We start from the raw sequence: 14,534 nt of genomic DNA on the forward strand, positions 1-14,534 counted from the left end.
AAATAAATGAAACTATGAATTATAGGCAATTGTAAACTATGTTCTAGCTAGTACTTTTCAGTATATATGGTAATTAAAAGTATCTGCTCACCAATAAAGATTTTTCCAATAAAGCAGTGACTGATATATTTTCATGGAAACTTAAGACTAATTTGGGATCAGCATCAGTCTGTGAGACTAACGAACTTTCTGTTTTGAAAAACTGTTTGTTCTCTTATGCAAGTTAAACATTCATCATGGTTCTTATTTATAGTATTAATTTTGTTGGCATTTATTTCATAGATAATTCAAGACTTGCCCTCAGCTCTGTGTATCATCTGAATTATTAGAAGATCTAAGTTTGTCTGAGTTAATTAATTTGCTTTCTTATGAAACTCACCTGATCTGCTTTTGCTTTTTCACAGACAAAGGTTTCATAGAATTCAGCAAATTCTGGGGGGTTGTCATTGACATCTAGGACTTTAATATATAGAGGTACTCGGCTGCTCTGCTTTGGATTATCTGCAAAATGCCCAAAAGAAAGGAACAGGCATTTATATGTTGATGGGTGATCCCATTTAGATGATGGTTACTCACTTCTTTCTCATTCATACATAGTTTCGCCAAGGCTCCTGTGAGCACCACAGGGCATTATGTATCATCATAGTCACAAAAAAGTAGAATTTGATTCTTTGGTACTTCTGGACGAGGATACACCTGAAGGAAATATATAGGGGACAAAGCTACCTTTATGTACAGTCAGTGCTGTGCTGTGCTTAGTCACTTAGATGTATATGACTCTCTGTGACCCCATGGACTGGAGCCCACCAGGCTTCTCTGTCCATTGGGATTCTCCAGGCAAGAGTATTGGAGCAGGTTACCATGCCTTCCTCCAGGGGATCTTCCCAAGCTAGGGATTGAACCCACATCTCCCACATTGCAGGTGGATTCTTTACCATCTGAGCCCTCAGGGAAGCCCCAAAATACTGGAGTGGGTAGCTTATCCCTTCTTCAGGGGATCTTCCTGACCCAGGAATCAAACCGGATTCTCCTACATTGCAGGCAGATTCTTTATCAGTTGGGCTACCAGGGAAGCCCATACAGTGCAACCATATAAGAAATCCCAGATTAACACAACATAAAGAAGAGCTATCCAGAAAAGGAATTTTAGAGGCAGATTTTAAAGGAAGCCAGGGAAGTAGGCTTTTCTGTAGACAGAAGGAAAAAAGAATGGGACAATAATGATTGTGAATGGTTTTAGTTTTTCAGTTTGAGAGCTAGATATTGTATCAAGCACTTTGTTATATTATTTTATTTAATCCTTATAAACTTCTGAGATAGATATAGTTATTGCTCCCATATTATAGATGAGGAAACTCATTATATTATAGATGAGGCATGGAGGAGTTAGGTAATTTGTCCACATTCACAGAGAAATCAATAATAAAGAGTGGATCCTAGATTCAAACTTGGGTCTGTCTGACCACAAAACTGAGGCTGTTCATCTCATATAATGAAAGAGCCCAATCAGTGTTTGCAGACCTGCAGTAAATGGAGTGTTTTTGCTGTCATCTCTGATAATCTCCTGGGAAGTATGGAAGAGAGATTCCTGTTCTAAGAATCAGGGGCTGGAGTTTCTCACCTCAGCTCTTTTCATTCCCTCACTCATACATCTATTTGTTTGTTCTCATCATAAATATTTCGTGAGCACCTAGTACTAACTTGTGCCAGCCACTATTTGGGGTGCTGGGACACATTGGGACTATAACAAAGATCCTGCTTCCTGGAGCTTTGTTCTAAAGGAGGAAGGCAAACTGTAAACACATAAATATATAATGCGCCAGATGGCAAATGCTATGGAGAAATTAAACAGGTAAAAGGGACCGGAGAGAGACGGAGAGGCAGCTTTCTCTGATGAGATGCCATTTGTATAGAGACATGAATGAAGAGATGGATTAAGCCATGTGAGTGTTTCTGGCTCTTGAGGTCAAGGAAATGGCAAGTACAGTGGCCTGGAGTGAGAGAGAGCTGGTTTAATATAAGCTCTTGGCTCTTGGCATAAAAGGTACTGAAAAAGTTTGGACAATAAGATTCTTAGGTTCCTTTGCATCTAAAATACTGCTCACATTATTCTTCCAAAGTCAGAGCTTCAAAGGTGAGTTTTAAAAGGTCTTTATCACTAGTATTTTCAAATATATCATAGAAACAGTAAACATTAAAAACAAATTTTTAGCTGCAAAGCTTAAAACACACTTAAGATGACTACCTCAGTAAAAAATAAAATTTCATGATGTTATAAAAATGATCCTTTTCAAGTGGGAAATAGTTTTGTAATTTTAATGCTCTAAGTATGCTCTGTCATTGGTATCCGCAGTAGTCCCTCCACATAAATTCTGAAGATCAAATTCTCACCTAACAAATGTATAATGAACAATTCTTACCCTACACAAAAGCAGTGTTTCATTTTGTCCACATTGGTTACTTATCATTCTACTCAATATCTTTCAGCCACTTTAAATCTCGTGAGTTACACTGACAAAGAATATTACTGTATTAAACCATTTGATATGGACTATTTTACACTAGATACCTGAGTTAAAATAATTTGAACTTCTAAAAACAAAAGCTAAAACATGAGCTATAACTTAGATGTCCATTTTTAAACATTTAAATGCTATTTTAAAAATCCTCTTCCTTTCATTTACTTAAGTCTACACATTGTGTATATATTACACAGGGTTCACTGTGTATAATTATTTGAAGTCTCCCTTTGGAAGTATTTTTCTTTGCCTTACATTTAATGGAGACTGTGATAAAATTCATTCTAAATACTCTATGGATTACTCGGTGGTTAGTATTGCTCACTTTGGTGTTCCATGGAAAAGTCAAAATTTTTATCTCTTAATTCTGTAACAGGGCTTCCCTGATGGCTCAGCTGGTAAAGAATCCGCCTGCTATTCAGGAGATCCTGGTTCGATTCCTGGGTTGGGAAGATCCCTGGAGAAGGGAAAGGTTACCCACTCCAGTATTCTGGCCTGGAGAATGCCATGGACTATATAGTCCATGGGGTCACAAAGAGTTGGACATGACTGAGCGACTCAAAAAAAAAAATTCTGTAACAATTTTGAAACAGACATTCTACAGAAAGCTAAAAGGTGAATAGCCAAAAGATTTCTGTACTAAATCCTCCTTGATAAACAAATATTAATAAATAAATATTGTGTTGGATATATATTAAATGATAAAGTGCAATGAAAGCTTATATATAGCAATTCTTTTTAAAAATGCACATAGTGAGAGCTAACTGACAGAAGGTTGACAAATATTTGTTGTCTAAATTCATCATTTTCTTTCTTCTCATATAATTATGTTGCTAAAACAATACTGGTTATGTTGCTGAAATTAAAAAAAACTATTTCTAAGCAATGCCTACATTTTAGGTTATACTCGATCCCCACTCCCCCACTACTGACACACATATACAATGTCTAACTGGGAGCCCATTTTTTTCAGCAGCTTGTGTGACACTCTGATTTACAAGCATTTTGGAATCAAATCCAACATGTACCTAGACTGAGAGATGCATTCCCATTTTATTGTTCCCAAACTACAGAATTTCCACAGTTTCTTCTGCTTGTATGATTGAACCAACACGTGTTTAGAAGAATCATTTAGTACAAATCATTACAGAGCTCTCTCCTTCAATATGTATTGAGCAGGATCATCAATACACAGTGACGAGTTTCAGCCATGCTTCACTAGCCCTTTCTGAGATGCTCTCTGTCAACTGGGGATGGTAGTGGGAAAAGGGTGGACTTACTGATCTCTGTTGCTATCACTGTTATGTTGTGCCACAGCAGTGTTTCTCGATCAAGAAGTTTCGATGTAAAGATTGAACCATTTCCAGAATCGATGTTGAATATTCTGTCCATATCTGTGTGTCGATCGACAGAATACCTGAAAATGCAGAGTAGAATTTAGGAAGGTTTTCTTTGTATTTGTTATTTTTACCTCCTAAAACGATTCCAGAATATCGGTTACATGAAATTTTTTCTACCTTTAGCGCATATTTGTAAATCTATAACTTAACACTGATGCTTGAACTACAGTGTTGGAGAAGGCTCTTGAGAGTACCTTGGAATGCAAAGAGATCAAACCAGTCCATCCTAAAGGAAATCAATCCTGAATATTCACTGGAAGGACTGATGCTGAAGCTGAAACTCCAATACTTTGGCCACCTGATGCGAAGAACTGACTCATTTGAAAAGACCCTGATGCTGGGAAAGATTGAAGGTAGGAGGAGAAGGGGATGACAGAGGATGAGATGCTTGGATGGCATCACCAACTCAATGGGCATGAATTTAAGCAAGCTCCGGGAGTTGGTGATGGACAGGGAAGCCTGGCGTGCTGCAGTCCATCGGATCGCAAGGAGTTGGACACAACTGAGTGACTGAATTGAAGTGAACTGAACATTAAGGAAGATATTCTGAGAAATTATTGCTTTACAGTTGAGGTCTTAATAGAATCCACTAGACAAGTTGTATGATTTTTGAGTATCATCACCAAATTTTTTTTAATGTAATTTGGATCAAGTTTATAAACTAATTGCTATGTTTTACTTTTTTAGATCTTTAGAACTTTAACATGTGTGTGTGCATAAGTAGGATTATTGGCTATTTTTCTATTACTCATTTTTATTTTAAAAATCATTTTGTTGAAAAAGCAAAAGATGGTAAATGTGGCTGAGGTTAGTGAGGCTGGAGAGGGATTTAGGAGATAGGCTTGGAAAGAGATTCACAGTTGGGTCTGTAGAGGGATGGGCTGGCCATGGGGAGGAGTTGGAGTTTATTTGAACTTGATGTAGCTCTTCCAATGGGTTTTATGCAGAGGAGTGTCGCTATCCAACCCATGTTTACTAAAGATCACTGGCTGAATTAGGAGAACGGTTGGATGGTGATATTACAAATGATAAGTGTGAAGAACCGGATTTGGGGAAGATCAGTTTTGAAATGTTGAGGCTGAGGTGCCTTAGGAAAGTCCAGGAAGCTCAAGATGAACATTTGGACTGACAATCTGGATTTTCTAGTCAATTGTCTAAGAAGAGAAGAGGGAAAAATGCGAGGAACTGAGTTGCTTAAAGGACGAACAGGAACAGAGACCCACAGGGACTAGAACAGAGCCTAGAGCAGAGTAAGAATTTGATACATATTTAAAAAGGAGGGTTTGGAGAATTCAAGGAAAACCAAGAGGTGTTTTAGAAACCAAAAAAGGACAAAGTCTTCAACACTGAAATTCATGGAAGATGAGTAGACTTTGAGAAATGCTATCTTCTTTATAAATGTATCTCTAGTTTCTGGAATAGCCACAAGTAAGAGGGAAATATGTAATACACCCTGTCTTACAGAGGATTCCAAAAGAGAAAATTCAGAAGAAAGTTGATATGTGAAGGCTATTAGGAACAAAAAGGTTGCCCGTTTCAGCTGCATTCTCAACATGTACATCATGATAGGAGATTTTAAGATGTCAGCTCAGTAGAAATATATTTTAAGTAAATGTCTTACCTAGTCATACATGTGTGGAATTATTATGCATTTAAAAATAAATTTGTTCAGTTCAGATCAGTTCAGTTCAGTCGCTCAGTCGTGTCTGACCGTTTGCGACCCCATGAATTGCAGCACGCCAGGCCTCCCTGTCCATCACCAACTCCCGGAGTTCACTCAGACTCACATCCATCGAGTCAGTGATGCCATCCAGCCATCTCATCCTCGGTCGTCCCCTTCTCCTCCTGCCCCCAATCCCTCCCAGCATCAGAGTCTTTTCCAATGAGTCAACTCTTCTTCCCATGAGGTGGCCAAAGTTGTTACTAACTTCCAAATAGTGTACTATATTCTAAGATTCTATTTCAATTATTTTGTTTTAAAGTACTACTAGTGAATTATAATAATAATTATATTTGTTATCCTAATAAAATCTCTTTTCATCATCTAGCATATGTCTAAAAAATAGATATTCAATTATTGTAGGGCATTTAAACCTGATTTTAAAGAGAATTAATGAAGTTCACAATGGATTGCATATATATCAAGCTGGAATTTTAGTTTCAGTTTATATAAATCTAGATTTATAAGATTATATAAATCTTATTATCAAAAGTATTGAAACAGATGAAAGAGCTATTGTTTTGTCATTTATGTCATGAATCAACGTTTGTTAAGAATTTAACCAATTGCAATGAACTTGTTTGATCACCTTTCTTCATTTTTAATTTGAGGATGACAAATATTTATAGGACATGATTACCAAAAAGGAAATCTCAGTATTCATAGCCTTTGTAAGGAATTTAATAATTTTCTACAAATATATATTTTTCTTTCATGAAAAATGTCAAGCTTAAGACATGCTGCTTATTGCTTTTATAAGCTATAACAATTATACACAGCAGGAATCTTTTCTTGTTGTCTCTTTCCTTCCTGCTATGGTTTTAAGTTTTACAAGTAATCATATTTTCCAATAAAGCTTTGAAATAAAGGGTGAGGAAGTTTTAGTTGAAGGTGGCTTTTCATTTTATTTATTTACTTGTTTAATTTTTTTGGCCATGCATGTGGCATGTAAGATCTTAGTTCCCCAACCAGGGATCCAACCCATGACCCCTGCAGTAGAAGTATAGAGTCTTAACCATTGAACTGCCAGGGAAGTCCTAAAGGTGGTTTTTGATTTTAAAGAGAGAGGACTATTTAGGAAATATAGTAATTTTGTATTATTTTCTTTCCTTAATTGGGGGATTTAAAAATCATTAGAAGACCTAAAATGTCTACATTGTTTGGGAAAGATGTCTCGCTTGAGTCATACAAAGCCTCATTTGTTTGTTGTTTTTCTTTCCAAAGTAATTTCCACTTATATTTAGAAATTTACTGTCAATCATATTAATTATAATAATAACTGATAAGGAAAAAGGTAATCAATTCATAATGATTAAAGTGGATCATTGTGCTAGGTACCTCCTTTTTCCCCCTCGAACTTCATTGTATTCTGTGATTTAGTAATTTGTCTTATGTATCCTGAAGGGAGCTTTGTGGGTCAGGAAAAGATGATGTATTTGCATGTAAAATTTTCATAATAAGTATTCAGAGTGACATTTTATAAGACTTTTGTGTAAGTCAAAAGACACGTGATATAAAGTTGTTGAAAGAAAATTATTTTATGTGACTAAAGAAGTAAAGATTTGTGCTAAAATAATGAAAAATTAACATTTGGGGAAGAATTCTCTAGTATTAATTATACACTTATGATGGAATCTAACACTTAATTGTTCCATATTTATGTCTTGAATAACCAAAAACTATATATGGTTGTACTTTCTGAATATAAGAATCGGTTATAATTCTCCTATAAAAGAAACCACTGGAACATACATCTATGTACCAATGTATCTATATATATTTTTATCTTTAAATCTATGTCCATACATGAAATCCATATGTACCAAAGAAAGACTGGCAGAAAAAATTTTAAAATTAGTTGACAGCCAACGTAGCTTCTGGCAAGCTAACTACTTCCTATAATGAAACAAAATAAAAACAATGGGTAAAAGTGGTATGTGGTATAAAAGTAAAACAGATATAAAAATGCAGCCTAAATTCCCAGAAGACATTATCTCTTTCATTAAAAATATTTTGACTGATCAAAGAGGTAATCAAAGTTCATATTTATAAACTTCCAGCATTAGCACATTTAAATTGGTCTAGATATTGACTTGCTAAGATTGTTTTCTTATGCAGTATACATAAGAAAACTTTGAGTAAAAGCACGTTGTGAAAGTACTTAAGGTTATTCATGTTGTATAAGCAAAGGCCATCGTTTAAATTCCTTGTTGCGTGTGCTACGTGCTGCGTACTAGGCTGCTTCACTTGTGTCCCATTCTTTGAGGCCCCATGGACTATAGCCCTCCAGGCTCCTCTGTTCATGGGATTCTCAAGGCAAAAATACTGGAGTGGATTGCCATGCCCTCCTCCAGGAGATCTTCTGGACCCAGCGATCGAACCCATGGCTGGTATGTCTCCTGCGTTGGCAGATGGGTTCTTTACCACTAGCACCCCCCAAGAAGCCCATTTTCCTTATTAATAATTTTAAATGTATATGGAGGAGCCCTTGACCCATGGAGCTCTCATGTGGCTACTCTGGGTTGCCCATCATGCAATTCAAGGCGATATTCCAGTAGAATGATAAAACAACAAAGTCTCTTTTCCCAAAGATTTAAAATTATTCTCTGAAAATAAGCCAGGCATTTCTGTGTTTTAGTTGTGGGACTTGCCATGAGATTTCATTTGAACAAAGGGCTCAGTGGCTGAAAAGTTAGGAAACAAGTGCCTTAGAATCTCAAAGTCTTTCATCTGAAAAAAAAAAAATCTTCATGCAACAACCAATGTGATCCTTTTAGAGAGTAGTTTTGGATTAGTTAAGTCTAACTTTCTTCACAGGGAATAATTGACACAATAATATTCTGGTTTAGCTCTTTTCTCAGTGAGCCAACTAAGCTATGGGTAAAGGCTTGAAGCTGTGGACTCCAATGCTTTCCTGATAAGATTCTAGCATACTTAAGCAATGATGGTCTCAAAGAGCCATGAGGCTTTCTTACAATGTAATTTACAGTGAAGGTGTACAGGGAAAATAGAGCTTGCTTACTTGGTATATATTTGGACTCAACTCAAAGCTTGCCAGTGGCTTCTTACCTCAATCAGAATAAAATACAGTGGTTACTAGGGCCCGCAAATCCCAGTAGGACCTGCCTCGCTCACCACCTACCGAACCTCTGTTGCCTGATACCTGATAGTGTAATTTCTCTTCATCTGTGACTGCTCTCAGCTTGGCCGGCCTCTCCTCCCATATGCCAGGCAAACTCTGATATCAGATCCTCTCCTTGCTTTTCCCTCTTCTTGGCACCTTCTTCCCCCAGATATTAGTGTGGCTCATCCCTTCATTTCATTCAAAGCTTTACTCAAATGATTTCCAACAAGGCCAGGCCTGACTGCACTATCTAAGATAGTATCCAGATTCCCTTTGTGTTCTTTCTTTCTTTTGGCCATTTCACACAGCATGGGGGATCTTAGTTCCCTGAGCAAGGACTGAACGCAAGCCCACTGCACTGGAAGCGTGGAGTCTTAACCAGTGGACTGCCAGGGAAGTCCCACCCTTTGCTTTCTCTGTCTTATTTTGCTGCTTACACTTTAGTGTCACCTGACATATCACAGGGCTTCCCTGGTGGCTCAAACAGTAAAAAATCTGCCTGCAATTCAGGAGACCCAGGTTCAGTCCCTGGGTTGGGAACATACCCTGGAGAAGGGGATGGCAACCCACTCCAGTATTCTTGCCTGGAGAGTTCCATAGATAGAGGAGCCTGACGGGCTACAGTCAGACATGACTGAGCAACTAACACTCCCACGTATTTATTGTTTGCTTGTTTCTGTCATCCCCAGTTAGAATGCAAGCTCCCTGCAATCAGGACTGGGCACTATTCTCGCTCATATCCCTAGTGCCTGGAACAGGCCTGGCACATGGCAAGTGCCCTGAGCAGAAATTTTTGGACTCACTGGCACAACTTCTCAGTCTGCTTACTTTCTTCGCAGGGAATAATTGATACAATAATATTCTGGTTTAGCTCTTTTCTCAGCGAGTCGGCTAAGCTACGGGTAAAGGCTTGAAGCTGTGGACTCCAGTGCTTTCCTGATAAGATTCTAGCATACTTAAGCAATGATGGTCTCAAAGAGCCATGAGGCTTTCTTACAATGTAATTTACAGTGAAGGTGTACAGGGAAAATAGAGCTTGCTTACTTGGTATATATTTGGACTCAACTCTATTAATTTCCCCATGATTTCCCAGACATATATCATGAAACTGTGCTTGTTTTTATCCATGTCTGCAAAAGAAAAAAAATTACGCATCCAAATGGAGCATAATTCTGCCTGTAAGTGTTATATGGTAGGTTCTTCCATACTTGAAAAACAGACTTTCAAGCCTAGTGCCTTGTTTGTTAAAAGTGCTTCCTCCACCAACTTCGACAAATCTAAGACCTGAGAAGAAATCCCAGCCCATTCAACTGCATTACCTTGTACCACTGCCATATAAGCAATAAACTCCTTATAGCTCATTTTATGCCTTCCTCCCAAATTAAAAATATAATTTTGGGGGCTGACTGAAGGCATACGGGATCTTAGTTCCCCAATCAGAGATCGAACCCATTCCCTCTGCAGTGGGAGGGCAGAATCTTAGCCACTGGACCACCAGGGCAATCCCCAAATGTTGAGTTTTTAAGGTTTATTTAGTTGCTAAGATAATATTTTATATTATGCAAGAAGTGTAAAGGTAATAAAAGTACTTTAAAGTATTTTTTTAAGGAAGATACAGCTAATTGGAAAAAAAGATTCATCTTTTCCAATTTGCAAGTGAATATTTGAATTTAAATCAACAAACTTATGGAAGAGACATGCCACAGAAGTGTGCTTACTTGACAGGGTTCCTGGCAGCATCTGGGTCTTGGGCTGTGACCGAGCCTATTGTCGTATTTATCTGAGCGTCTTCTCTTATTTGCAGGATGTAGGCCAGTTTGCTGAAGACAGGGGGCTCATCTACATCTTCCACCATAATTCTCACTGTGGCTGAATCTTTGAATGGACCCAGGTAGAGAAAGTGAGGTTCAACATGAGGATTGGAGGCTTCCACTTTGAGGGTGTACACTTTCTTCTTTTCAAAGTCCAAGAGCTTGTGGGAAGTGAGGGGAGGAAGAAATGACATATTTAAAGCAGTCAAGACACAGAAAGTCAAGACATGAGCCATTTTTAACGCAAACCACTGATAAATGAATGTGATCATATTGCTTTGAGACATTACTACACAGCATAATGTTGGGAAAAGACATGGGAGTTCAGATGCCACCAATCCTGATGAAATTGTGGGCAGAAATCACGCACCAGGACTGAAAGTTTATGATGGGCAGGAGAGGGCACCTAGAAGCAGAGAGAACCTAAAGAGGCCCCTTTTATAAAAGTCCTTATATCTGACTATCAGAAGCCACACCAGGGGCAGGTTGGCAAATACGTAGAAGAGCATTCTGTGTCAGATGTTGTCACATTTGGCTTTAATTGAACAGTCACTGAGTGTTTAAAATTTGTCAAAGAACTTCGCTGGTGGTCCAGTGGTTAAGACTGTGCTTCCAATGTAAGGGGCACGTGTTTGATCCCTGGTGGAGGAACTAAGATCGTAGCTAGGATGGAGAGCTGCTGGTTTGCAGCCTAATTTCCTAGTCCTTGTTCAGATAAAATAGATTAAAATTTGTTTTTTGTTGTTGTTGTTGTTTTGGGCATGAGGTGTTAAAATATTCCAAGTGATATCCAGATAAGGGCATCTGGCTAATTACTTGCCAAAGAAAGCAATGATCATTGTCGTCAGAGGTCTGTAGGAGAAGTATCTCTGCTTCTGGAGACATAGTGAACCCAAATGCTTATTGCTGACTTTTAGTTTTAGATGATAATATGACAAGGCTCACTAGAAACACAATTAATCAAGATGTTAGTGAATGTGATTTAGTCGGCTAGGCAAAATTTCAGCATGAATCTGATAAGGTACCAAGAAAATTAAAAAGGTTAATGCACACTAATGGGCTTCCTAATTATATTATAGCTTAAAACATTGATCTGAATGTCACTGAAGCATGTTTTATTGTCTTTCCAGATATTAAGACATACAATCCGAAGCTTAAGAGGAAAATTTTTCTTCTTGTTTACATCCACCTATGCTTATATTTACCAGCAAATAAAACATTACACCAAAGGAGAGAGAAAATATGACACAACACATGCAAACGTGAACTCATTAAACACAGTAACCAAAATTAATACTATTTGTAGCTTTGAAGCACACAGTTTATTGATTTTTAATTTTTGCCACATTTTAGTATTCTGCTCCATGACAAATTTTGGGGTAAATAAGTACATAGGGGACAAATAAGAATTTAGAACATAAAGTTTTTGTGTGTATATTCCAAAGTAGTGATTACATAGGAGAAAAATAGGAATTCAGAATATGAAATCTTAATTATTGCATTTCAAAAAGTAGCTAAAGAGTTTGCAGGAAATTTTGTTACTTTATTTTTGTGGTCTTTATATATCTTCTCTCTTTAATTCAAACCATCTTTGTCACTGCTTGTATTACTTCTTTCCTTCAAAGCATGTAGTGGAATTTGTAGTTATATATGTTTCTTTGTTCATTTGCTTTCTTCCCCATAAGAGCGGTTCCATGAGAGCAGAGACCATCTTGTTGAATGTACTATTGCATCTCCAACATTCAAACGGTGTCTGGCACTGTTTTAAAATTTATTCTTCAGTTATACTATTTATTCATGTATTTTTATGAGTTTCATTTGTTTATGCTATTTACTTAGGAACTTTTTAATATAAATTTATTAAAAAGTATAGAATTAATGAATGCATAAGATTATTGAGAACCCCTGAAAGCCAACCAAAGAACTCTCACTGTAAATAGACTAGGTCTTTAAAAAAAATTGGGCAGCCCAGTGATGCTAGTGGTAAAGAACCCGTCAGTCAACGCAGGTGATGTAAGAGACACGGGTTCAGTCACTGGGTTGGGAAGATTCCCTGAAGATGAGAATGGCAACCTACTCCAGTATTCTTGCCTGGAAAATCCCATGGACAGAGGAGCCTGGTGGGCTATGTCCGTGGGGTCACAGAGTAGGACATGACTGAAGCATCTTAGCATGTGTGCAATGCATGAAACACTCTTACTCTTGAAAAAATTAATAGACAAGACTTGAGAGGAATATTCATGTGAGATGTAATTGCCCCCAGTTACTTGGCGACCAGAGAAAGAGAAATGCTTTCATCTGCATAGTATTTAAAAAAAATGCTTTACCTTTTTGACAGTTATAATCCCTTCCTGAGTTTCCTGATCGGTGATGACATCAAACATGTCCAGCCCCTCTCCTTCTGTAATGCTGTACTCGATTTCAGCATTTTCTCCCATGTCGGCATCGCTGGCTTTGATCCTGCCAATTGGTGTGCCCGGTGGAGAAGATTCAGGGGTTTTAAACTGATATGTACCTATTAATTATCAGACAGATATAAGTCAAACATGGACTAATTACACCCCATCATAATAAAAACAAAACCCATTTTCTAGCAGTTTGTTCAGATAGTACCATGGATGCAGGCAGATTTGGGCTTTCCTTAAAATAATTAATGGTGCCCTTGTCTCTTTAATGTTTTCACTTTCACGGTTGTTAAGAATATTTCTTCTATTTCATGACTTGTCTCTTGGCAAAGGGAAAACACTTTTCTTGTCCTGTAAGTAGGCTTCCAAGTTTACATGTGATTGTGAGAAAGCCTGAACTGTTTGAGGAGGGTGCTGTAATCTAGCAGAAAGAATAGAAAAGAATTTAACCTGAGCTGTGACTTTAAGCCAGTTGCTAGGAACTCTTTAAGAGTTCTTTCTGTCATTGCTAATAGTAACTGAAGGTGAAAACAAATTACAGCACTTCAGAGAATGTATCCAAATAGAGATGAGATTCTTTCACTCATATGTGGAGCTGGTTTAGTTGCAGTAAAGGATATAGATAAATACATTGAGGAATAAAGCTCTGAAATTTTTCTAGGTTTGACTGATTTTTTTTCCTTTAAATATTAGTGTCTTTTTTATACATGGATCTCTCCCATTCTTGTATTTATACTACTAATTAAAAACTCTGTTATATAGATAAACATTTTTCTTATATCTTCACGTTGGAAAATTAGTCAAAGGAGACTACTTGTGAGTTTCAATTTAGGTATGCCAGGCTAGCCTGTCCTTGGGCACCCCTTCTCCACCCCAAAATAGCAAAAACAAAAGTTATTCTACTCTCATACATTACATTTTACCCACCATTTACACAAATTGCCTTGGAAAGAAAATTTACACTCTGATGCTACTAAAGTGTGTGAAAGTCGCTCAGTCGTTTCAACTCTCTGTGACCCCATGGACTATGCAGACCATGGAATTCTCCAGGCCAGAATACTGGAGTGGGCAGCCTTTCCCTTCTCCAGAGGATCTTCCCAAGCCAGGGATCAAACCCAGGTCTCCCACATTGCAAGCAAATTCTTTACCAACTGAGCTATCAGGGAAGCCCACAAAAGTATAATACTTTAATAATATTTAATTCACCAAGTATTGAGCTCATTCTTGATAAGATGATAAAAGAGGCCAGTTTTATCATGAGGGAAGTGGAAGTATACTTGGGTGCCTCCAATCCCTTCCTGTATTCTCCTATCCCTCGCCTTGGGACATTATACAGACATGAGCACAGTTTATTCTTGGAGAGAGTGGAGAGGGGCAAGTCCCCTGGTAACAAGGTATGGGTAAATCTTCCCGCTAGCCTTCCGCAAGCCATCCCCACATAGAAAAGAGGTTTTGGGAGAAAGTGTTGGTGATCCTGATTTTTCATGTCAGGCTCCTGAATGGATGTTTTAGGGTTCATAAAAACTTTCTTCTGCCCGTTAAATCAGAAATCAGT

General features: G+C 37.7%; 1 protein-coding gene across 1 annotated transcript in view; it reads right to left on the bottom strand.

Annotated features, from left to right (window-relative positions):
• The window catches only part of CDH6 (cadherin 6), a 150,729-nt gene that overhangs the window by 12,779 nt on the left and 123,416 nt on the right, over positions 1–14,534 (bottom strand). The window contains exons 6-9 of the mRNA XM_018065738.1: positions 12,902–13,089; positions 10,482–10,735; positions 3,800–3,936; positions 380–501 (exon numbers count right to left, since the gene is read on the bottom strand). Coding sequence (XP_017921227.1) covers positions 380–501; positions 3,800–3,936; positions 10,482–10,735; positions 12,902–13,089 — 701 coding nt within the window. The remainder of the gene's footprint in view (positions 1–379; positions 502–3,799; positions 3,937–10,481; positions 10,736–12,901; positions 13,090–14,534) is intronic.

This window comes from Capra hircus, chromosome 20 (genome assembly GCF_001704415.2).
Source record: "Capra hircus breed San Clemente chromosome 20, ASM170441v1, whole genome shotgun sequence".
Classification (NCBI taxonomy): Eukaryota; Metazoa; Chordata; class Mammalia; order Artiodactyla; family Bovidae; genus Capra; species Capra hircus.